Source organism: Leopardus geoffroyi, chromosome D4, assembly GCF_018350155.1.
Source record: "Leopardus geoffroyi isolate Oge1 chromosome D4, O.geoffroyi_Oge1_pat1.0, whole genome shotgun sequence".
Classification (NCBI taxonomy): Eukaryota; Metazoa; Chordata; class Mammalia; order Carnivora; family Felidae; genus Leopardus; species Leopardus geoffroyi.
Genome location: NC_059342.1, coordinates 78,781,594 through 78,806,422, shown reverse-complemented (window position 1 = coordinate 78,806,422; position 24,829 = coordinate 78,781,594). Strand labels below are relative to the sequence as shown.

The 24,829-nt window shown below is 46.2% G+C and overlaps 1 protein-coding gene across 2 annotated transcripts in view; it reads left to right on the top strand.

Moving 5' to 3' along the window:
• The window catches only part of BRINP1 (BMP/retinoic acid inducible neural specific 1), a 176,920-nt gene that overhangs the window by 129,318 nt on the left and 22,773 nt on the right, over positions 1-24,829 (top strand). For both annotated transcript variants that reach the window (XM_045470399.1, XM_045470400.1), the window contains exons 6-7: positions 15,362-15,598; positions 20,246-20,468. In XM_045470399.1, coding sequence (XP_045326355.1) covers positions 15,362-15,598; positions 20,246-20,468 — 460 coding nt within the window. The remainder of the gene's footprint in view (positions 1-15,361; positions 15,599-20,245; positions 20,469-24,829) is intronic.

Sequence of the window (24,829 nt, the reverse complement as noted above, 5' to 3'; positions counted from 1 at the left end):
GTGGGTTGTGAGGAATGATTGCCCTACGGGTGCATTTTTTAAGTGGTGCTGACATTATTTGGTGATGAACTAGAAATGTTTGTGAGAGAAAGAGAGAAGTAAAGGATGACCCCAGAGTTTGGCCTGAGCCACCGCAGTGATGGAATCACTTTGCTGATACAGTGAAGACTGCAGGAGGGGTCACTTTTGCTGCGACATGAGGAACTGGGTGAACCAAGTTTGAGAAGTGTGCTCTAGATACAAACGTGGATGCTGAATGGGCATCCGGAAAGTCGGGGTGGGGGGAGGACTAGAAATCTAAATTAGCATAGAGATGATATTTAATGATGTGAGGTTGGGTTAGATGACCTTGGAAAAGAGTGTAGATAGAAACAAAAAGAAGGAATTCAGTTATTGAGCCGTGGAGAATCTCATATTGAAGGGTTGGGATAATGGAATGAGAATGAGGAACAGGAAAAGGAAGCTAAGAAGTGGCTGGGGAAGGTGTAAAGGGAGTGGTGAGAGCATGGTGTCCTGGAGGCCAAGTAAACAATGTTACTGGGGCGCCTGGGTGGCTCAGTCGGATAAGCGTCCGACATCGGCTCAGGTGGCACTCTCATGGTCTGTGGGTTCGAGCCCCGCATTGGGCTCTGACAGTGTGGAGCCTGCCTCAGTTTTCTGTCTTTTCCTCTCTCTCTGCTTCTTCCCCATTCCCCCGTTCGCTCTTTCTCTCTCTCTCTAAACTAAATAAGCTTAAAAAAAGAAGATAAAAAGAATGTTCCACAAAATGGAGATTGTGGTCAACTGAGTAGTAGCATGGCAGGCATCAGTGAACTTGACGAGGATCTTTCTCCCAAAGCGCATGCGTCTTCTCTACGGCACTAGAGTTGACGTCTTTAAGGCCAGAGTCATGTCCCTTCATCTCCCAAATGCCACCGCCTCTGAAAAGCCTCTTTTAAGACCTCTTCTCCGGCATGATTTATTGGTTTTCCTGTACCTTGCAACATATTTGGGGGGGGTTTGGGTTTTACCTGTTCTATAGAGTAGATGATAGGCTTCTTTAGAAAAGGGATTTTTGCCTTGCCAACTTTGTTTTTCATTATATTCAACAGTGCTGGGGACATAGGAACTCGATACATGTTTGCTGACTTGAATGTTTCCTTATGATTGGTGCTTAAGTAGCAATGGAAGGAGGGGGACTAGGGGAAGGCAGAAGGCGAGGAAGAAGAGGGAGGTGGAGGAAAGGAGAGAGAGGGAGAAGAAGAGGGGAAAGGACTTGAGGGAGGAGGGCGAAGGGCAGAAGAGGGAGGAGGGCGAAGGGCAGGAAGGACTTGAAGGAGGGAGGACGGTGCAGGAGGAGGAGGTTGAGGAAGAGAAGTAGCATCAACCATCCCTTTCCTCAGTAGCTGGGCATCATAAATGCCCAAACTCATCTTGCGACAAGTAGCAGAAACAGAGGAACAGAGTGTAGAAATGTCAGAAATGATACTTTTTTCTGCTGCTACTCCCTCTTAGGCATTGCGTGTATATCCATTAGCCACTTCGGCCCTCCCACCAACTGAGAGATAAGGATCATGCTCCCCATCAAACAGATGGAGAAACTGAGGCCCAGAGAGGTAACCTTCCCGAGGTCCCCCTGGCTTTTGGTTCCCTGTTGCCTGGGCCCCAAGCCTGCTTGACTTTGCTGGGAGGCTCTGAGTCAGCACAGCACAGTTCTAGATGTGGGTACGATGGGAATAAGTCTTTGCCCAACTGCAGTAGTAGAGGAAGGGGGCACCGGACATGATTAAGTCTTTCTGTCCACGAAGCCCCCTCCTCTCTCACCCCTTGTCACCCCATGTGGCCTTGGGCCCCCAGGGTGGAAGGCCGAGCGATTGTTGCCAATGCCGGTCGGTAGCTTCGGGGTAGGTCCTCCACAGAAAGAGCCCAGGGTGCGGGCAGGGGCTTGTGATTAGGCCCTTCTTGTCTGATTAGCAGCGCCTGGAGGCACTGATGGGGCCCCATGTTTCTCCCTTCCCGCGGCTCTGTCCGGAAGGCCCGCTGAATAAAAGGGCAGTGTCTTCATGACTGAGGGGGCTGCTGACGTCCACCCAGTTGGCCGCATCCAAGCTGGTTTTCGTCCATGCGCCCAGGAGCACTCTGTTCTTGGCCTTGTGATGAGGACAACCAGAGTTCCTCTTAGGAAGTGGATCGAAGGGTCAATTAAAGGCTCAGTCGGAACACAGATAGAATCAGAAGGATCCGGAGGGCAGGCTTGATGGTGATGAGACCTCGGGCTAGTTAACCCTCTGAGCTTCTCTAGGTGTTCTGCTCTACAAAACGGGCATAAAAACACCTCTGTGGCAGAGCCTTTGTTCTGCATTTCATTGGAAAACATGTAGAAAGCACCTGACCTAAAAACCAATAGGGCGGATATAAAATAATACTTACGCTTACGATTTACTGCGTGATTCTCATCTGCCGGGCAAAGAGCTCATTTCTTTATATCAAGATCTCCTGTATACCCCACCAAAGACCCATTTTGAAGACTTGAAAACTGAGGCTCACAGATGTTAAGTAACTGTCTTGTAGGTGGCAGCATAAGAATTTGAACCCAAGTCCATTCAATGTCAATGCTCTTGAACCATACTGTTTCTCAACCTGGAGCATGTGAATCATAACCATGATTTTTATTAGAGCAAATAATTCCATAGCCCTTTCTGTGTGCTTGTAGGCTCTGCTATTTACTTTGGAAAGTCTACACTTTTCCTAAAATTACTTGCTAACTTGTATATGTTTATAGGTGCCCCATTTCTATAGCTATTGTCATATTCTCAAAAAGACTGAGAACCAGGAAGGATCACATACCCCTAGAACACAGATTACTAAGGCCTTGCAACATACCCAGTGTACATGACTATAAAATGTGCTGCCACTTTCCTGGGGACATCTGGAATCATTTGGTAACTCAAGACTCACACTTGTACAGAAAGTGTTGGAAATTCTGATGGCATCTAAGCTGATGTTGAGAGAAGTGATCTCAGGACTCACCCCTGTTTTGTTTTTGTTTTTGTTTTGAAAGAGAGAGACGGAGGGAGAGAGTGAGAGGCATGGTTGGGGAAGGGGCAGAGGGAGAGAAAGAGAGAGGGAGAGAGAGAATCCCAAGCAGGACCCACGCTCAGTACAGAGCCCATCATGGGACTCGATCTCACCACCATGAGCTCATGACCTGAACCCAAATCAAGAGTCGAATGCTCAACTGACTAAGCCACCTAGACGCCCCTCATCTCTTGGCATTGTAGTCATGCAGGGTCTATACTTTTCAAATGAACTCATGGCCAGGCGTACAGCAAGGGAATCCTGGCCGATAAACAGTCAGTGTGGTGATTTGGTTTATTTTAACAACCGTGTCTCATTGAACTCCTGGTTGGTCTCATTGATTGGGCAGAAACCAGGCATCAGGGCACCTCAAACCTGAATACACCACCCATGAAAATTAATTCATTGATCCCATGTAGCTAAGGCACCTGTTTATATTTAAGATAATTAAGTCAATCCTTATTTTTTTCTGTCACAATTCATCTTGGTCATAACTAAGCTGTCCTTTGACACTGCAAACATAGCACTCTCCACCTGCTTTTCTTTTCTGCTCCTAGATACATTCTAGCTTGTCCTATGCGTAAAACTGGATGTGGCGTTATTTAATTGTAATTAAGATCCCTGAGACTAGAAGCCATACCCTTCTTTTAATGTCTTCATTAGTCACTTCTCTGGAGTTCAGTGTTTAGCTCATAGTAGGTGCTCAATAAGTTTGTACCGATTTAAAGTAATTTGAACTGTCACATCAATGTATTTGGAATCTTAGTCTTTTTATGAGGGTAAATATGTATTACATTAAGTTCAACATCATAACCATCTTAAAATGCGCAATTCATTAAGGGGCGTTAAGCATCTCACAGTTATTGTGCAACAGTCACCAACTATCTAGTTCCAGAACTTTCTCACAACCTCAAATAAGCAGTCATTCTCCACCTCACTTCCCTCCAGCCCCAGGCAACTAGTCTGCTTTCTGTCTCCGTGGATTTGCTTTTTCTGGATATTTCATACAAATGGAGTAGCACAATATGTGGGGTTTTTGTGTCTGGCTTCTTTTTATTTAGCAGAACGCTTTCAAGGGTCACCCGTATTGTAGCATGTATCACTACTTTGTTCTTTTATGACCGAATTAATATTTGATTGCATAGATATACCACATTTTGTTTGCCCATTCATGGGCTGGTGGACCTGGAGATTGTCTCCACTTCTTGACCGTCGTGAATAGTGCTGCTAGGAACATTGGTGTACAAGTTTTTGTTTGAATGCCTGTCTGCAGTTCTTTGGCTGTATACCTTAACAATGGAATCACTGGATCATATGGTAATTGAATTTTTTTTAAGAAAAGGTTTGACGCAAAAACAAGTTAATCTATCCCATTGTTCCCTCCCCTAAAAGGATTATATACACCAGTGCGTCCCCGTGTGACTGGCGGTGCTGTCCTGTGGGAGATGTATACTTCCCGGCTAGTTGGCATTGCCCTTGGCCATGTGATTCGCTTTTGCCAATAGAATGTGGGAGGACATAACCCATGCCCCGCCTTAGCATGAGGAGACATTGTCTGGCTTGACTTTTGCTCTTTTCCTTCTGTCATGATAATGGCGTACCCCTGAGCAAAGCTGCTCCTTCAAGTCTGGATACAAAATGAAGAAGACGTCTGGAGCAGAGCCAAAGCCCAGCCAACATGAGACAGAGCAAGAAATAAACCTTTGTGGTTATAAGCTGCTGTGATTTTGAGGTTGTTACCATGCAGTAACTTAAAAAAGCTCAATAATACTGAAACATCAGTATTAAATAGCATAAACCGCACTTATTTACTGCAGGACTTCTCAGTGCCTTAACTATGCTAATATACATTATGAGTCTCAAGAGGTATATTAAATATGGAGTTTCCTGAATATATTTTATCCTGGTTACACTTGCAGATCTAAGGCTCTGCAGCATACAACTTGGAAAATGCTTGACTGTTCATACCATTTTGGTTCCGTCTTGTCCAAAATAACTCTTCTGGACACTTTTACTCTGATAAAAGTTGAAGTGTCTTCTTTTTTCTTCTACTGAATCTTGCATACATTTGCATGTGTGTGTTATTATAATTTTATCTTTATGAATCTTGTTCTCTCACCCAACTGGAGCTCCCGAGATCAGAAAATTGTGCTTTATTCATTTTCCATATCTAGCATCTAGGATAGTACCTGGCTCAGTAAGTTGGCGGGTGGACAAGACTTCACTAATAGTTGCTGGACTGAGCAGTTTTATGTTTGCACACCTACTGTGATCTTGCTTGATATCTTGGAAAAAATGCCAAGAGATATAGGAAATAGTTATAGTTCTCAAGGATCATAATTTGTAGCAATGGATCCAAAACAAAGTATGTGTTAAAAAATTCGTAGTCAAGAAACACCTTCAGCAGCATTGTTCTCTTAGGATGTTTTTTTTGTTTTTTTTTTTTGTTCTGTTTTTTGGGGTTTTTTTTGTTGTTGTTTTGTCTCTGTGTTTTTTTTTTTTTACTCAGATGTTTCTGAACACCTGTTCTTGTCACTACTGTGTCAAAGTTGAAATAGCTCGAGATTTCAAGCTCTGATGTTGGGGAAGGTGACACAGGGCCTGCACAGGAAGGAGGGCTGTAGAGAGGAGGAGGATGCCAAGCACAGGGCGGAAGAAAACCACGGTCTTCCCTGAAACATGTTCTGTCTAAACTCAGCTTCATTCAAACACACTGACTAGGAGCCTACTAATGTGCTATAGCTGACAGGGAGATGGAACACGAACGAGGCATTGCCTCTGGCATTCAAGGAGATCACAGACCAGGAGGAGCATGAACACAAGCACATAATATGGTGTGATAGGTGTTCTATTTAAATTTGAGAAGTGTGCAAGGTGTTTCTGGGTACCGACAGAGGGGGTGTCTGAGATTGCCAAAGGCCTCGAGGGAAAGCAGTAGAAAACAGGGTGAGGACAAGAAATGACGTTAGTCGGGCAACTGTCCTGTACCAAGAGGTTCGCGTGTGTGATCTGATTGATTTTCTTCTCCAGACCATTGAGGTCTAATTTACACACAGAGAAGTTCACCCTTTCGAGGTGAAGAGTTCTGTGAATTTTAAATATCCATCCTGTAATCAAGATACCACCACAAGATACAAAATGGTTTGATTTTTACATGCACCCCCACAATGGAAGCTCTCATGAAGAAATTGAGAATCAGAGAAGTTAAGCCTCTTGATCTTAACTTCCCAAGGTCCTGCGGTTACTAAGAGCTGGAGCCAAAATCTAAATGGGGGGGGGGTACTTTCTACATTTGAGGGCCAGTGGCTGTGGTGTGGCAGGCTGTAGCAAAGAAAGGGAAATAGAGAAGATTTGGACACATCAACTGATCTGGGGATCTGGTAGCTGTGTCAGGTTTGATAGGTGTCAGGTTTGGGTTTTTATCATGAATTCTGTGAAGAAGCTTATAATTAAATGGAATCAACCTCTTCTTAACACCCTCTGTAAGGGTATCTTCATGTTGAAATTTTAGGAAATTGAATTTAGTTTTTTTTGAATGTTTATTTGTTTTTGAGAGAGAGACAGAATGTGAGTAGGCGAGGGGCAGAGAAAGAGAGAGACAGAATCTGAAGCAGGCTCCAGGCTCTGAGCTGTCAGCACAGAGCCCGATGCGGGGCTCAAACTCACGAACCAAGAGATCGTGACCTGAGCCGAAGTCGGACACTCAACCGACGGACCCACCCAGGCGCCCCTGGGAAATTGAATTTAAAATATATGTTGGCCTCCTTATCCTTGGTGATTTCATAGCTTAGTCCGACCACATTTGCTTTTTCAGAGTTCAAATTGTCATTTAATGGGGCACCTGGGTGGTTCCGTTGGTTAAGCATCCAACTCTTGATTTGGGCTCAGGTTATGATCTTGCGTTTCGCGGGTTTAAGCCCCACGTCAGCCTCGGCACTGACTGTTGAAGCCTACTTGGGATTTTTTTTTTTTCTGCTCCTTCCGCTCTCTCTCTCTCAAAATAAATAAATAAACATTTTAAAAAGTAAATAAAAATAAGTGAATGAACAACAGCACAGAGTAGATGCATAGAAAATCAAGATTGGAGGGACCTTAATGGTCAGCTAGTAGGGGAGGTAGCAAACTTTCTCTGCAAAGAGCCAGATGGTAAATGTTTTAGGCTTTGTTGTCTCTGTTCTTACCACTCAGCTCTTCCATTGTAATGTGAAGGCAGCTATAGACAGTACTGAAACGAATCTGTGTGGCTGTGTTCCAATAAAATTAATTACAAAAATAAGCTGCAGGTCAATTTGGCCCATGGGCCATAGTTTGCCATCTCCTATGTAGGCTTGGTTGTGTTGTGCTAACGAACAATCCCTGAATCTCAGTGGCTGCCAAGAGAAAAGGCTCATTTCTTGCTTACGCTGCATCATGGTCGCAAGTCAATTGTGATTCTGTTCCTCCGGTGGCCTCTATGTGGAATATGGCTGTTTTCCGTGGTGGTGGGACAGAGAAACCGATAAACCCACGTGTTGGTTCTTATAGCTCTGCTTTGGAAAGTTGTACCCCTCACCTGGGCTCACATTTCATCGGCCAAAGTGTGTCACGTGAACCCATCTGAGTGCGGACAGTGGGGTGTGTGTAATTTTTTCAAAGAGAGGACACCGCAAAGGGAGGAGAACTGAATATGGGTTAGTGATAACCACATGCCATTTGGGCCCTGGGTTCTTTAAACTGTGCTTGTATGCTTCCGATGATGAGGGGTCTTCTACCTACTAAGGCAACCTGTTTCATCCCTCAAAACTCCTGATGGTAAAAAGGTTTTGCTTTTATTGTGCTGAACTTCATTTACCCGAATCTTGCATCTAAGGGTTCCAAGTCTATTCCTTAAGATCCCGCAGAATGGATGATGATCCTTGGGAACACAAAGGTTACTCTGTCCAGAAGGGGGCGCCAGAACCCACCCACTTCCCCCCAGGTAGCTGCCTTTCTTCATTTCTCCCAGTGCAAATGACCCATCACGGAGACAGGGCTGAACTTCTGAATGAGATCATAGCCTTTTCGCCCTTTCTGCACGGTTTCACCCGGTGAATTATCGTCTTATTTTCATTCCACTCCAATGAGCTGTCAGCGATGGATACTGTAATTCACAGCAATAGAAACACAAACAGATGGGTAATTGACCTGCATGCCTTCATTACACTGGAGTTCAGAATGGCTGTTGGAGCCATAAAGTCCTTTATCTGCCAGTCTGAGATCCCTGGGCTTTCACAAGGAAGGGGATCAGGCTGACTTTCTGCGAAAGGTGCACTTCTCGTTCTCCCCAACCCGTGCTTTTCGGAAATGGACAGAATTTGACAAGCAGAACTTAGCGGGTACCAGGCAACAGCCAGACTTCTGTAGTGCTCAGAGATATCAACAGGGGGCCACATTCAGATGCAAGCACAAGAGAGAACAATATTGCCACTCAGCCAAAATAGAATCTTGTATTTTTTTTCCCTTTTCCTCTTAGCACCAAGAAAAAAAAAAAAGTGAATTTAATACGTAATGAACTAGGTCAGAAAAAAGTACATCCATCAAAACTACTACTATTTTAAGTAATTACGATAAGATAGAATAAGATAAAACAAAGTTCATCCAAAAGACAAGCAAGCAAACAAACAAGCAAAACCAGAAAGATATATGGTCCTTGCCTTGAACAAGACTTTGATTGATCCAAGGTATTCACACACTGACTCATCTTTGCTCAAGGTACACCCTCTGCAGGGAATGCTGTGGCTCCCTCTGTATCTATTAAAAACCATGCTCCTGTTTCAAGATCTACCCACATCCCACACACATCACGAAGTCTTCCCTAATTATTGTCTCCAGAGTCATTTTCTTTCATCTTCATAATAGATGACTGGCTTCTTCAAAATGTAAGATATATTTATTAAACACCTACTATGTTCCAGACGTGATGCTGCTTTTTACGTTTCAATCATCGGTTCGGGCCTTTGTCTCTTGGACTTGGATTTTATGCTTTAGTTTTGAATCTCCAAGTAGCCCCTTGGTGTCCTTGGAAAATGGAAGCATCTCCTCCAACAAATCCCCACATACTACTTGTTGAAAGAAGAGAAGGAGGCTAAGAGTTCCTAACAGCAAAAGAGAACAGATCAGGGTCAGAGATGAAGGCTGGACTACCCTCGGCAGATCTTAGAGGTGCTTTCAGGTTTTGTTGATTGGGTCCTCTTTTCTCTAGCTCACCGAGCAGTCACCTGGACCAGGTGTCTGCCTCAGACAGCTGTACTGACCATGTCGTTGAAGGTACCAAGGAATTCAATGTAGGGGTCCCCAGAAAGTTCTTCTGTTACTTTAGTGCTCCCCAGTGGTTGAAAATCAACAATGCAGTGAACCCTCTTTGCTTTTTCTGACTCCCAGCTAAACTCTTGGTCTGTAATGGACAAGGATCCTTGACCTCTGTTGCTGTAAGCAATGCTGTTCCTCTAATAAGCTGGCAGATCTCTGCCCCCTGTCATTCTTCCCTTAGGAGTCTTGATCTTCTCTGAGGCAGTGAGAAAGCTTTCATCTCCTCTCTAGGGAACCTGGAAACAAACACAAAAACAAAAAGAGGTGAACCTTATTCAGAAAGGAGGGTGATGGTCAAGTAGGTTCTTAGTTGGAAGGAGTTCTGTTGCTTGAGTCCTTTGTACATGCTGTTCCCACTTTCTTCTTGTTTCTTCTACTCCACTCCCCGCTGTTCCCACTTTCTAAACTGCTCTTCTTGTGGACTCCTCGTCCTCTAATTCCTGTGAGTCCATTAGGTCCCAGCCCAAAAGCCACTTTTTGCAGGAGAGTGTCTGTGACTGCCCCTAATCCAGCCTGGGTTAGGTGTTTTCCTTTGTGGTCCGTGAGCAACCTCGTGCTTTGGGTAGAACCCTGGTCTCCGTGCATCCAAGCAGCTTGTTTGCATGTGTGCTTCTTTAACTAAGCCTTGAGGTCCATGAGGGCAGGGAATGCCTGCTTTCTTCACCCCGGTGTCCATGGCGCAGTTACTGGCACACGGGAGGGCCTACGTGTGGAAAGAAGACAGAGGGAGAGAAGAAAAGAAGGAAAGATGAAAGGGAGGAAGATTCACTGAAGTATAACCAATGGAAGGATGAAAAATGGAGACCTGTGGTAATTCCTGTAATGGTATTAAGAGATGATGCACTCTGGACATGTCTCCTACTGGTCCAAAGGGGGCTACTCAGGAGGATGTTTCCAAGAACGACTCAGGTTTGGTTCAGGGAGTGGATTATGTTCTGATGTGGTATAAATGGGGGGACCTACCATTTATTGAACATTTAATTATGCTAACCATCTGCTCGGACTGCTATAACAAAATGCAAAAACTGGATCGTTGAAGTGAGAGGCCTTCGTTTCTACAGTTCTGGAGGCTGGAAGTGAAAGACCGCGATGCCGGCCCATTCGGTGTCTGGCTTGTGGACAGCCGTGTTCTCACTGCGTGTGCACGTGGCTTTTCCTTAGTGTGTGCTCATGGAGGGAGAGGGACAGAGACAGCTTTCCTGTCTCGTACTCTTCTTACAAGTCCATTAATCTTACCACGGAGGCCCCACTTTTGTGACCCGATGTAAACCCAATGACCAGCCAAGGCCCCATCTCGATACCGTAACTCTGGGAGTTAGGGCTGCGACATGTGAACTGGGCAGGGGAGAGGGGGGAGTGGGTGGGGGTGGTCACAGACATTCAGCCCATAGCAGCCAGGCTCTTGCTGGGTGCCCTTTATGCCTTTCCCATTTATTTATTCTTCCCAACAGCCCTGGGATTGGAGCTTCACAGGCAAGTAGCCTGAATTTCAGAGAGAGGCTAAGACACCTGCAGAGGCCACCCTGGGCCAGGGCCACCTTGAGAACACTGAGGCAGGAGTTTGTCTCAGTTTTCAGTCTTTCATGCCAGAGAGCTGGGAGGGCCCGTAAGGGTTTCGGAACTCAGAATTCTGGGATTTGAATCTTGAGTCTCTTAGTTTGGTTGTGGGGCTTTAGGCCAACTTAGGGCCAATTCCGATATCCTCAAAGTTTTTAGAGACCAATGTTTTGTTTTTTGTTTTTTTGTTTTTTTGTTTTTCAGTTGGGGTGAAAAAGAGAATGGTTGTTGAATGAAAACCTATACTGGCCTTGGCCTTAATTTCTACTCTGGGGGATCTATAGTGGACAGACAGGGCTCCTGTCCCCCGGAAGCCCACTCCCTAATGGGGAAGATGAAAACAAATACGAAAACACATGCATAAGATGATTTCTGTCAGTAGCTAATATTCTATGATGAAAATAGAAGAGGCTTTTTTAATATGGGTCATCTGGGAAGGTCTGGATTGCAGGACAAGGGAGCCATGCAGAGATCTAGGAAAAGAATATTCTTGGCCCTGGGAGGTACACTTGCAAAGACTCTGGGGAGAACAAGACCAGCACAAGGGAAGGACCAGGAAAGAGAAGGATGCCTGGTGTATTTCAAAAAAAACAAAACAAAACAAAACAAAACAAAGGAATAGAATATTAAGAAATAAGGAGAGAGGAAGCGAGGAAATAGAGATAGCCTATCGTGTGACACAGAGGAGAAATCCTTCCTCCACACACAAAGACTGGATGTAAAACACAAGAAATATCCTGAGATGTCTGTCTTGAAGGTGAGGTGGGAGGAGGACTAAGGGAGACAGGGCAAAAATTAGGAAAAGGGAAAGAAGATGATGTGGATGTTCCCATATCTACATTGCCCACTCACTTCGCGGAACAGTGACACATTCCATTTTAAAGTATAACAAGATTTTTTGTAAAAAAAAAAAAAAAAAAAAAAAAAAAGTATAATGAGATTGGGGGAGATATCCCATATGTTCAGCACGAGTCACTGGGTGTGCAAGTGAAACTCTCAGCCATCGCCTTCTTGGGTGTTTTGAGGCAAAATTTACATGTTCGCCCATAATGGTGACCTCTCTCTGTCTCTGATTTTCTCAGCTTGTCTCTCTCTCTCTATTTCTCTGTGTGTCTTTGGGAACTGTGGGGCCAGAATATTCCACCCCAGCCGGCAGCTGTATATCTTTCAAACAGTGGTTCCACAGGCCAAATCTCCCTCCAAGTTATTTATGACTCCCATTGAAGCCGGTGGTACTCAGGCGCCAACCTAGGAGGTCAGCAATGGGCCTCTTTGTTGGACACAGGTCATCAGGAGACGACTGCGGCGGTGACTGCTCTGTGAACCTCCGCTGCCGTAGAAATGGTTATGTAACTTTAAACAGTAATGACATTTTGCAGAAAAGTGCTTTTTAATTGCTATGTCTTCATTATTCTCTTTCAAAATTGCCCAGGAGATTCTGCCTCAGAGACAGCTCGGCATGATCTGAGTTTCCATTTTTAAAGAGCAGTTTTGTGTTTCAGCTGCTCCCAGAAACCCCCCAACCCAAAACTTCATCTGTTTTCAGTTGCATTAAACGGGGTAGGTAATACTGCCTTTTGTATCCTTGCCAAACGGAGAAATGATTTGACGCAATTTTCTAAAAATGCTCTCCCCAAATTCCTTTTGGGCTGGGACCAAGAATAGAATATTTTATCCCCTACAAAAGGGAGAAAGAAAATGATGAGCAAGCTAGAAAAATAGGACTGAGAGTATAGTCTATAGAGTTCCAACAGAAACTTAACCCCAATCCGTAGACTCAGATGCCTATAGGGGATTGGGATCAGCTAAAAATAAATTTTGCTTTGGAAGCGAAAAACCCTGATACAGATAAAATGACTCAGGAATGCATGCTCTGAAAGAATTGTAGACTTAGTTGAGCAGGGACTCGCTCTAGTGATTGGCCCCATCGTTTGGTGTTTGTATCCTGCTCCTATGGTGCGAGCCCTTCCCAGCAATCACTCAAACTCGTGCAGACCCCTTGCTCGTTGGTGTGGAGTTCACCCATTCTCGCAGCCGGCCGGTGCCCAAGCCCTGTAGCTCCGTCTGTCTGTTAGAACCCCTTTCACCCATACTGATATGGATCCACCTTCTTGAATAGCCGTCCCCCCACCCCCCTCCCCCACCATGCTGCTTCAACAGGCACAGAATTCTAAACCCTCCTCTACAAATAACTCCAGACTGCCTGCTGAGGATTTTCTTCTGATTGCCCACAGCTATCGTTCATGTATCCTGAAGGTTCTGTTGAAACTTTAAAAAACGGCAATCCCAGGAGGGATTTCATCATCACAGCATCGCCGTCATCATCATCGTCAGAAATGGGAACGAATAGCATTTACTGGGTGCTTGCCGTGTGCCCAGGAACTGTTGTGACGATTTGCAGGGATTCCTTCACTTAGCCCTCTCAACAACCTAAAAGCACCTCTGTTTTACAAAAGAAAAAGCAAAGGCTTAGAGAGGTTGAGTGACTTACCTGAGATGTCTAGGTAGTAAGTAGAGAAGCCTGACTAGCGATGCCCAGCTTTTAACTACCTTCTGCATCCCTGCAGTAAGGTGTGCTGAACACATCATCCTCTTTCCCACAATGCCTTTTTAAAAATATTTTCAATATTTATTTTTGAGAGAGAGAGAGAGAGAGAGCACTCCTGGAGGAGGGGCAGAGAGAGAGAGAGGGAGACACAGAATCCAAAGCAGGCTCCAGGCTCCGAGCTGTCAGCACGGAGACTGACGCGGGGCTCGAACTCCTGAACCGTGAGATCATGACCTGAGCCGAAGTCGGATGCTTAACCGACTGAGCCACCCAGATGCCCCCCACCCCACAATGCCTCTCTGAACACAGTTGTTTTTAGCTGCCAGATGAAGACAGGTTGAAATGATGGGGCTTCATTTTTTAAAAAATTGGAAGTGAGAGAGGGAAAGATAAAATTCTAGAAACACAACTGTGAAGTACAATGAGAGACATGCCGAGCTGATTCAACAAGCCCCTGATGAGTAGGATGAGGGTGTGTCCCTAAAACATGAATAAGAAAAACATTTAATCCAAAGAACACAGTTATTTTTCACACAATGGGTCATTAAACCATTACCCCTATATGCACTGGTAGCTGAAACTGTCCTCGGCACTAGACGAGGTGGGGAGAGATGTCTTTCGTGAATTAATTTAGCCCAGAGTTGTCCTTCTTTTTGGGCACCCTAGTCAATAGGCTGCTGTGATGACATCTCAGAGGTACATGAGTAGTGCATGTGCCCAGATAGATCCTTCTGCATCCTTGGCTGTCCAGTTAAGACTTTGATTACTCAAATATGGAGACAAGATTATGAGGTGTGGTCCGGAGTGTTCATCCTATAGCCTTGGGCTAGTCACTTCCCCTCCATGGGCCTCTGCTTCTTTGTGTTTACAGCTAAGAAGAAAAAAAAAATTAATCCTCTCTGATGGGATTCTGCACTGATATTTTTATGATGCCCTGGTCTTATGAAATTATACCACTCTCCTTTATCACTCGTATCCTTGAAATTTACCAAAGTATCCCATTATCCACAGGATGAAGTCCAAATCCCTTAGCATACAAGAAAGCCCTGTGCACTTTGGCCTCCACTTGCCTCTGACACATGTTCCCAGACAGCAATGCACCCCACCCATCCAAATTCGTTTTTCACCAGCAAGTCCCAGACATATACATCTTTATTCTTGCTGCTACCCTCTTTAGAATGTGCTTCCTGTTCCTTTTTTTTACATGGTGATCTCTTATTTACCTTCCAAGAAGCCCAAACGCCATCTCCTCTCTAAAGGTTTCCCTGCTGCCCTGGCAAGGTTATTTGCAGTCCTCTCTGTCCAGTTGCCTCGTCTGGACCATCTCTGCTCCAGGCCCAGAAAGCTGTGTTATGATGATGTGTGTCTGTGTCTATCCCTGCTGATTACGCTGTAAACTCCCCAAGGGCGAGGATCTTGTCTTTTTCATCTCTATAGACTCAGTGCCTAGCTCAGGACTTGGGCTTCGTAAATAGAGTCCATCAATATTTGAGAAAAGGAGAACAAAAGAAATGAAGGAAACAAGAAAAAATAAACAATAATCTTGTGCTTTCAAGAAGGGTTTTCTCCCAAAATGGAAAAGGTATATACCAGATCTGGCTGTGGCCTCAGTCCTAATGTAACGGACTAGAGCGTGCCTTTCAGAGGTGGCCAAGGTCATGACTTGAGAAGTTTAAGTAGACACAGTGTAGCTGGAGGCCTCACCAACCGGGCCCTGTGTGGATCTAGGCGGGCCCAGGAATATTTGGGTTACAGTACACAGGGAGAAAGCTAACAGCTTCAGATTCCTATGTTTCACCTTTCAAACCTGTTAATGAAACACCTTTTTTAACCTTTCTTTTTTTTTTCCCCCTTCTTGCTGTTCTCGCACAGGTCTTCAGATAATCTTCCCTCAGTATCTGCAAGAGAAGTTTGTCCAGTCGGCCTTGAGCTACATCATGTGCAATGGTGAGGGAGAGTATGTGTGCCAGAACAGCCAGTGTAGATGTCAGTGTGCAGAAGAGTTCCCACAGTGCAACTGCCCCATCACCGACATCCAGATCATGGAGTACACGCTGGCCAACATGGCCAAGTCTTGGGCCGAAGCTTATAAGGACCTGGAGAATTCAGGTAGAGAGCCTAACGTGGTCGTACTGCATCTGTGGCCCTGAGCCAAGCCTAGAAAAGAAAACTGTCTAGCCAGAATTAGGACCACTGTGAGGGACTGTTCTGTGACTCTGGTTCTTTCACGTGGGAGGGACGAGAGCCAGGTCTAGGAGCTGTCATGGAGTAGGTACTCAGTCAGTCTCCATTGGATGGAATAATGAATCGCGTAATTGAGTTTGTGGTCCTAAGATGTATTGTCTGCATTGTACCCAGAAGACAGAGAGAGTAATGCCACATAGCACATAGAAGCCTCTGGAGAATGGAGAGTCAAAGGTACTTGTATTGATTCCCGAGTCTGTGTGTGCGTGTGCATGTGCGTGTGTGTGTGTGTGTGTGTGTGCGCGCGCCTATATCTCTCGATAAACAACCACGTATGTATGTCTAAATATGTATATGTGTATGTATTTTTATCCATGTACATGCATATAGATAATGATACGGCTAGAGATATCCAAACAGTTCACAGATTGTCAAAGCTAAAGCGACTTTTCAGGTACGTGCCTGTTTCCCACTTTTCATGGTTAAGGAGACGCGTGGTCATGAATTTCAGGGGAGGAAGGTCAGCCACCCAGGGTGAGGTACAGAGTTGGATCTCTGCCTTTCTGGAGTTTCTAGTTGATGTGAAAGCCAGCCATGAATCGTATGACATTTTAATCATGTGAAGGAGAGGCTACTGTGAGCAAATCCATGCAGGGGGAGGTTGAGGAGGTCAGGAGGGTCAGGGAGGTCAGGAGAGGCACCTTGGGGAAGAACATCAAACTTTGATGCAGAAGTCAGTGGGTGAGTGCATGTCAGAGAGCGGGAGGCCATCACAAAGTGCCTCGGAGGGAGAGGACGGAGACGTGGTTAGCGTGGTGGGACAGGTGGTAAAGTGGGGAAGGTGCAGAGGTACCGAGGTGTTTAGAAGGGCAGATTAGGAGGGCTTGGTGTTACACGGGCTGTACGTGGTCGAAGAGAAGGGTGTTGAGATTCGAGAGCTTTTTTTAGGTATGTTTGGTAGACAATTTGATGGAGGCTGGTACCATTCACTGAGCTAGAACACCCAGGGTGGTTCGGAAACAGAGACTGTGTATGCAGCGCTGGGCATGAAAAGCTTGGGCATCCTTGAGATTTCCAAGAAGAGATGCCAGGTAAACAGTTGGCATCTACTATGCGTTCAGATATCTGTCAAATAAATGGACATATGCAGAGAGCATTACTGGTTTTTAGAACAGCTCAATATTTCTTAAATTTATGACAGCAACTGCATTACAATGAGTAGTGATATTCCTGTATCTTGGTGGGGGGGTGTGGGGGGCACCAAGACCCGGTGTCTTCCCCAGGGTTACATAGTTAGTAAATGACAGGGTTGGGAACGGAATCCCTGATTCCAAACCCCGTGCTTGTAGCAGCTTTTTGTATTAATGCTCCTTTACCCCCGAGGCTTCAGTTCCCTCATCTGATATATGAGAGGACATGTTTGTGGTTTTAATAGTTGAATTTATTTAAATTTTTAGCCGAGAAACCCTTTGATCGAACAAAATCGTACCTTGGAGCCACTGTGTACCACAGGTAAAAGCTGAGCCCTACTGAGCTGTATTTGAAAACCATTGGTTTCCATGAACTCTAAGCCCCTGAACCAGCTTTGGGAGCACAGAATGCACGAGTGATTCTGCTCTCGTGCAGCTCGAACGGAGCTGTGGCTGCCCTATGGACCCGCACCCGCCAGTCCATTTAAAATCCCAGGAACTCATAGAAGAGAGGTTCATGATGGAAATGTGTTATGACAATTATTTGGCCTCAAACAAAAGAAGCATTTGATAACATGCTTTTGCAAGGAGATTCCACTGATTGCTAAAAAACAGAGGGGCATGAAGTCGATATGCACAAGTAGTAGGGATCTTTAGCATAGAATCCTATCCCCCAGGAAGAGAAACCACTTTCAGCGGGTGGATAGATGGGTGGGGAAGGAAACACAGAAAGCTGAAATGCTGCTGAGTAGCTGAACAGGCCGCAGAAATGATTTACGTGGCACGCTTTCTCTCCACAAGGGCACACGTTCGCTCTAGATACCCTGTACTTACCCATCTGGAATGGTTTTACCCATTAAGACAAATCCATCCATACCTTCGTGTAGATGTGGCTTGTGCGTGTGTATCTTCCTCCTCTTCGTTTCAGGCAGTGGCCTTAATGACTCAGCAACTAGGCAGCTTGGAGGGATTCAAGACCCGGCCAAAAGGGAAAAGCCAATGATTCCTTCATGGTCGGAGCACTGGTGGTCACAAAGAACCTAGTTTACACACATGAATGGCGGTCTACACCTCCTTTATTGGGAGGGAACCCTTCCACTTTCAGTCAAAAACTTAAATCATTTTAACGTTTAAATTCTCTGTTCCTAACTGACCCAGGTCCAGGTTCAGTGAAACGACTGTCATGTTCTCCAAGGTCAACAGCGCTTTCTACAGGAGAGCAGCATATCTTCCTTGAGGGTTGGGGGAGGCTGTGTATTGTGGGCAACCAACACACAGGGTCATTAGGGCCAGCCCCCTGCCTCCAGCCAACTCCCCGAATAAACCAGCCGGCGTTGTCCTATGCTAGCCGCCCATCCCCTGAGCACGTTCTGTATGTCGAGGACTATTCAGGCAGATACAGTGCTGTGTCACTCTTTCCTGATTTGCATTAGGTGCTAGGTTACCTGTTTGACAGATGGGAAAACTGAGGTGTTGAAAGAATAATGGTCATACAGCTGCCCAGGGGTCCAGATGCAACTTGATCTCCTGAATGTCTGACTGGCAATAAGGAGGCACTGTGAGTTCTGTAGGGGTCAGAGATTCCTATTTTTGGCACCGTTTAGTTAGTTAGTTAGTTTCTTTTTTTCCCCCGGTATACTGATCCTCTTTATGTGTTGAGAGTAAGTGTATAATGCTGAGTAAAAGCATACATTCAGAGCCTGTTTAGAGTTCTAATTCTGCCATTTACTGGCTGTGTGACCTTGGCAAGATAACTGACTTCTTTGTGTCCTAGTTTCTATAAAAGAAGGCGCTGAAAGTACCCACCTCGTAGATTTGCTGTAAAATCACTTCTATGGGCGAGGTGTTTCAGAGTGAGCGTGGTGCTTACTGAAAGCTACGTAGGCATTTTTAAAAATAAAATGAATGCCTAATGTACCTGAAATTTCCTGATAGCTTTTGCAGCACGAACTAAAAGTACTAAGCTGCAAATATATATACATACATATATATACACATATATTTATATTTATATTATACACATAAATATGCATATATTATACATATTTATATATTTATATTTAAATATATATATATATATATATATATATATATATCCCCAACCATTTGGATTTTTCCCCCCTGCAAAATGACCAACCTCCTAATTCTTTTATTTTCCCGATAGTTGGGGAGCATGACAAAGGTAAGTATTATATTGAAAAAAGAATAGCTCAGATTCAAGTCCTGCCTCTTGTCACTCCTTGGCCTTCAGAAAATCGTTTCCCTGCTCTGGGCTTCATTTTCCCTCTGTAAGAACAAGAAAGCTGACCTAGATTATCTCTAAGGTTGTGTCGAGTTGCAGAAAACACGGAAACTCTGAAACACAGAACCAAACTGAGGCAGAAACCTTCACCTGGGAGACCCAAGATTTGCCCCCATCTCTTAAGGTGGGGTGTCTCTAAATGGGATGTGACATGCGGTGGCACACAGACAACTTCCAGTAGGACTGGATCATGTAGCAAGGAGCTTGACCCGTCTCAGCTCTCCCTCGACCCTGCAGATGACATCAGAGAGAACATTCCAGTTGGTGCTAATATGCTGTTAGCACCTCCCCGTGGCTCGCTACCTTCCTGTGTATTTCACAGTGAGAGCAGGCCCCAGGGTTTGATCACTTAGCTGGCAACACTATCCGGCCAGGATTTGTTAGTACTGTTTTCATAACTGTATAATTTTGCAGCTTTATTTTTATAGCTGCCATTCTACTGAAGGCATGGGATGGAGGTTTTCTAATGCAGAACTGGATGAAAATTTGGTTGAATCGATTCAAAGAAAATACTAAGTAAATACAAGTACAAATATGTGAATATCATTATCAAGCTGGCATTCAGATGATGGACGTTTGGGAAGCCTTGTTTTTTTTTTTTTTTTTTTAAGTTTATTTATTTATTTTGAGAACGAGAGAGAGAGAGAGAGAGCATGAGCTGGGGAGGGGCAGAGAGAAAGAGAGAATCCAAAGCAGGCTCAACACTGCCATCTTGGAGCCCAATGCGGGGCTCGAATCCATGAACCCTGTGATCATGATCTGAGCCAAAATCAACAGTCTGATGCTCAAGGGACTGAGCCACCCAGGCGCCCCCTGGACAGCCTCCTTTCTAATAAGGATGCAGGATGCAGATTCCCTCCTGTGGGAGCAAAGTAGAAGAACCTTCACTGAAAGTGTCGTGGCCCTTGCACGGCCTCCTCGGAGCTGCCGAGAGGCTAGTGCAGAGTTCATGGGGCCTCAAAGGAGTGAGTTTTATCTGCAAGCCTGCCTGACTGGTAGGTGGGGCTGAGCCTTCCAGGCAACCTCCAAGGGGGGGCAGCCTTGCTCAGTCCTTCTCTCTTGGCCTCTGTCTCTTGCTAGATGAGTTTAAATCGTTTATGAAGCGTCTGCCCAGCAACCACTTCCTGACCATCGGGAGCATCCATCAGCACTGGGGCAACGACTGGGACCTGCAGAACCGTTACAAGCTCCTGCAGAGCGCCACCGAGGCCCAGAGGCAAAAGATCCAGCGCACCGCCCGCAAGCTCTTCGGCCTCAGTGTCCGCTGTCGCCACAATCCCAACCACCAGCTGCCTAGAGAGAGGTAAGTGCGACCCCCACCCCCACCGCCTCTGCAGGCTCAGACCTGTTTCTGGCTTAAGTCCCCCGTGGCCCAGGGAAATGCCATGCCGATGATGATGCACCTGCTGATGGCAGGCCAGGCCTTGCGTGGTCCAGACCAACCATTTTCTGGATCATCTCTGGCTTCTCTGCTTCTGGTTGCTGCTGTCCTGGGTTTTCTCACTGTTTCCTGAATATGCCCTGAACTTTCAGCCTCTGTGTTGTGTCTGATCCGTCGGACTGTGGAAGGGAGCCCGCAATAGCCCTGACTGCTATGTGACATTATTCTGGTTGCTTGAAAGGTATTATCTATTTAATTTAAAAGTTACTTGACAGATTGGGACGTCTGGGTGGTTCAGTCGGTTAAGCATCTGACTTCCGCTCAGGTCATGATCTTGTGGTTTGTGAGTTCGAGCCCTGCATCGGGCTCTGTGCTGACAGCTAAGAGCCTGGAACCTGCTTCGGATTCTGTGTCTCCCTGTGTCTCTTTTCCCCTCCCGGCTCACACTCCGTCTCTCTCTCTCTATCTAAAAAATAAATAAACATTAAAAAAAAAAACAAATTACTTAACAAAGCAGATTTTAGCATCCCCATCTTAATGGTGAAGAAACTGGGTTAACTAATCCCTCAGCTATATATTGAGGACCTTTGATCAGGGCCTGGAGTCAGCGACACAAACAAGGCACAGACCAGGAAAATTTAAGGAGGCACTCCCTGGCTGGGTCTTGTGAGTGCAGGGTCCTCACCTGAGAGTGAGAGCCTCCTTAAACACCTGGATGCCTCACTTCCTTCCCTCTGGGCTGACAAGACAGAAGTTCCTGGGTCTTCACAGATCTTAGGGTTTCTTTGCACCCTCTGGAACTTCTGGGGAAGAAGCCAGGATTGGGATCCAACCCTTTCAGACTCCATTCTCCCAGGGCATGTGTGAGCTGCTCCCTGGCAGGGGGGGAGTGCGGTGGTTTCTGTAGTGGTGCCTCTGTGGATTCCACAAAGGCATCTCCATCCAGCAGAAGGCAGGTTTGGGGGCTGTGCACCCTGCTTCGGCTAGCGCAGCTGTACTTTGATTTGTTTCATATTTGGGGGTTTTGCACTCAACTTTATTCAGAGAGAAGAGATCCACTCTTTGAAAGAGTAAGGCTAAGTCACATTCACTTACCAGATTTGCTGTCAGCCACGTGTCTGTATAGCTGAGTGCTACCCTTTTTGCACAGAGCAGAGAACCAGCTCAGAGAGGCCCAGTATTTGGTCCAGAGCTACAGTGCACATCAGTGGTTCCCAAGAGGAGGTGATTTTGTTCCCGGGGAGCATTTAGAAATGTCTAAAGACATTTTTGAGTATCATAATGGGTGTGGGGTGCTATTGCACAGGGCAATCCCCACAATAAAGAGTTTATCCTTCGCCAAAAAGTCAGTGATGCTGGGGTCTGGAAGCCCTGACATAAGAGGAAGAGACAGGATCCCCCAGCGCTATGATGCTAAATACCGTGTTCTTCCTCGCCCTCCTGGGCAGGCACCCAAAGATTAAAGATCCGTGACACTTCTAAGCATTTCTCTCTTGCCAGCCACCCCCACACACTTACTCGTTTTCCTCTTCATTTTTTCAGACTCAGATCAAATGCCGCCTCCTCCATGAAGTCTTTCCTGATTGCACCAGCCACTACAGAGGCTCTTTATTCTAGGTCCCCATTACTCTAAAACCCCTACCCATCTTCCCTTTCTCCCCCCACTGTGAAGTCTCCTCCTTTTACTCCCGGCCCTGCTGACCCGTGTGTTTCCCATTCCTTCCAACTCTGGACCCATTGCTTGGCAGCTAGTTTGTGATCATTACTTGGTGGACCAAACAGGATTTGCTCTGGCAGCCACTCCCTCGCTGCAGTGCGGCAAGTACAGGAACTAAAGAAAGGGGTCCAGTCACAAAATGGCTTCCTTGTCATCTGCAGCAGATGCCCAAACTGCCACCACGAGCGAGTGCCCAGATCCCATCTAGAGCCATCAGGCTTTGGTCACGTGACCCGCATTGGCTGCAATGAGGGATTCAGAAAGGAGCACAGTACACAGGGCTGTGAAGGATGTCTTTCAGAGGAGGGGCTCTGTTAGCAATCACGAAAAACCCTGTATATATATATATATATATATATATATATATATATATGTGCTTAAAATCAGCTTGTTAGTGCTGCCATAGCAAAATACCACAGACTGAGTGGTTTAGACAACAGAAATGGATCTTCTCACAGTTCTGGAGGCTGGGAGTCTGAGATTGAGGTGGTCTGCAAGGTTGGCTCCTTCTCAGTCCTCTCTCCTTGGTGACACGTGGCCGCCTTCTGCCTGCGTCCTCCCGTGGTGTTTCCGCTGTGCGTCTCTGTGTCCTAATCTCTTCTTACAAGGACACCAGTCCTTTTGGGTTAGGGTCCCACCTCAATGACCTAATGTTAACTTAATTACCTCTTCGAAGCCCCTTTCTCTAAATAGAGTCACATTCTGAGGTACCGACGGTGAGGGCTTGAGCATACGAATGTGGGGGAGATATAATTCAGCCCAGAACCCCAGAAAAAGTGGCTTTTGATCTATAGGTGAAGAAACACTGCACCCCCCAGGATTCGCCACACTGGATGCAAATCTGGTGGCAAAGGGTAACATTTAACCATTACCTGATTTTAAACAGATCGATCTGTCAGTTTTGCCGGGTGTCCCCTCAGAGAATGAAATGGAAGGTCCAAAGTCGGACACATTTATTAAAGGTGAGAAGAATTTCCAGGGTGCAGGTCACAGAGCACCATCAGTCCTGCCAGGCCTAGGAAGGCTCAGGAGGGCTCCAGAAGGAGAGCAGCCAGACTGGCATTACAAAGAGGAAAGGAAAGGGGCGCCTGGGTGGCTCAGTCCGTTAAGCGTCCGACCGGCTCAGGTCATGATCTTGCGGTTCATGAGTTCAAGCCCCACTTCAGGTTCTATGCCAACAGCTCAGAGCCTGGAGCCCACTTCAGATTCTGCCTCCCTCTCTCTCTCTCTGCCCCTCCCCTGCTCATGCTCTGTCTCTGTGTCTCTCAAAACTAAATTAAACGAAACAAAAGGCGGTAGCAAAGAGGGGCAAAAATGGGCAACGGGAAGAACACCGCACGGAGTCACAGGGCTAGACTGCGATCCCGCCCCACCATTGGCAAGCTTCGCGACCTTTGGCAGGTCGCTTCCCTGTTGGGAGGGCAGATGTCCACATCTGTCCACGAGCTGCTCTTCCCTTGCAAGCCGCCAGGCTAGAAGTGTTCTGCCACCACCAGGACCTTCAAAGAAAGACCTCCCAGTGTGGCCCTCTGTCCTGCCGCGAGAGAAAACTTGCCTGAATCCTAACATCCCTGCTCTAACTCGTCTGGAGAGGATGTCTAGGACTCCACCTTAGCAAGGCAGTCAATTACGTTCATTTAACAAGTATTGACTGCCGGGGGTTGGGGGGTGCAGGGCACAGAAACTCAGCTCTGGGTGGATTCCTCTGAAGCCTTCCCAGGAGAGCTGAACCTCCTTGCTGGCTGTGAGCTGCTCCCTGACATCCGAATCGGAGCTTCTAATGAGTGTTTCTCACACCAGCAAGCAGGGCACCTCCCCGCCACAGAGCAGTGTCAAACAAAGGTGCTAACACGGGGGACCTTGGGCCACCTGGACTGAGCGAGCTGGAGTTTGCAAACAAGCCGATTGCTGTGCATTGGTCTGTGTGTGCCAGGCTCCGGGGGAGATGAGTCCACTGAGCAGATGCCTTTGCTACCACAGGTGTCAGAGGGGTTTTTACACGTGTCGCAGAGGGGTGATGTTGAGGCGGGGTGGGGGAGGGAAAGAGCACGGGGCTTCAGTTGCACGCGGACTGGGTCCAAATCCTGGCTCCGTGGCATTCCAGCCATGAGGCTCTCCCTACGTCCCTGCACCTCCCTGGCGATGGGATAATAACGCTTTGCCTTCAGGTTAAGTACAAAGACTAAGATTTTCAAATACAAAAGACCTGGTAAAACACCTAACTCAGTTAAGACTGGAGGCAGACGGGGAGAAAGAGGACGCTATCACTTTATACATGTATTCTAAAGGCCAGGCACTGTTCTCAGCACCCGATAATGAATTAGCTCATTTCTTCCTTACTGCCACCCTCCGAACTAGGTACCTTTGCTACCCTACTATTCCTACTTTACCGCTAAAGGAATTGAGGCACAGAGAGTTTAATAAGATCCCCAAGGTCAATAAGTGTTAATTATTTTATTGTTACTTCAAAGAGGTGGCTCCCCCTAAAATTAAGTGGTGAGCCGATAATCGGAGCTAGCTTTAAGGCATCCTGGAAACTCGACGCTGGTCTGGAATGCAGATGCCG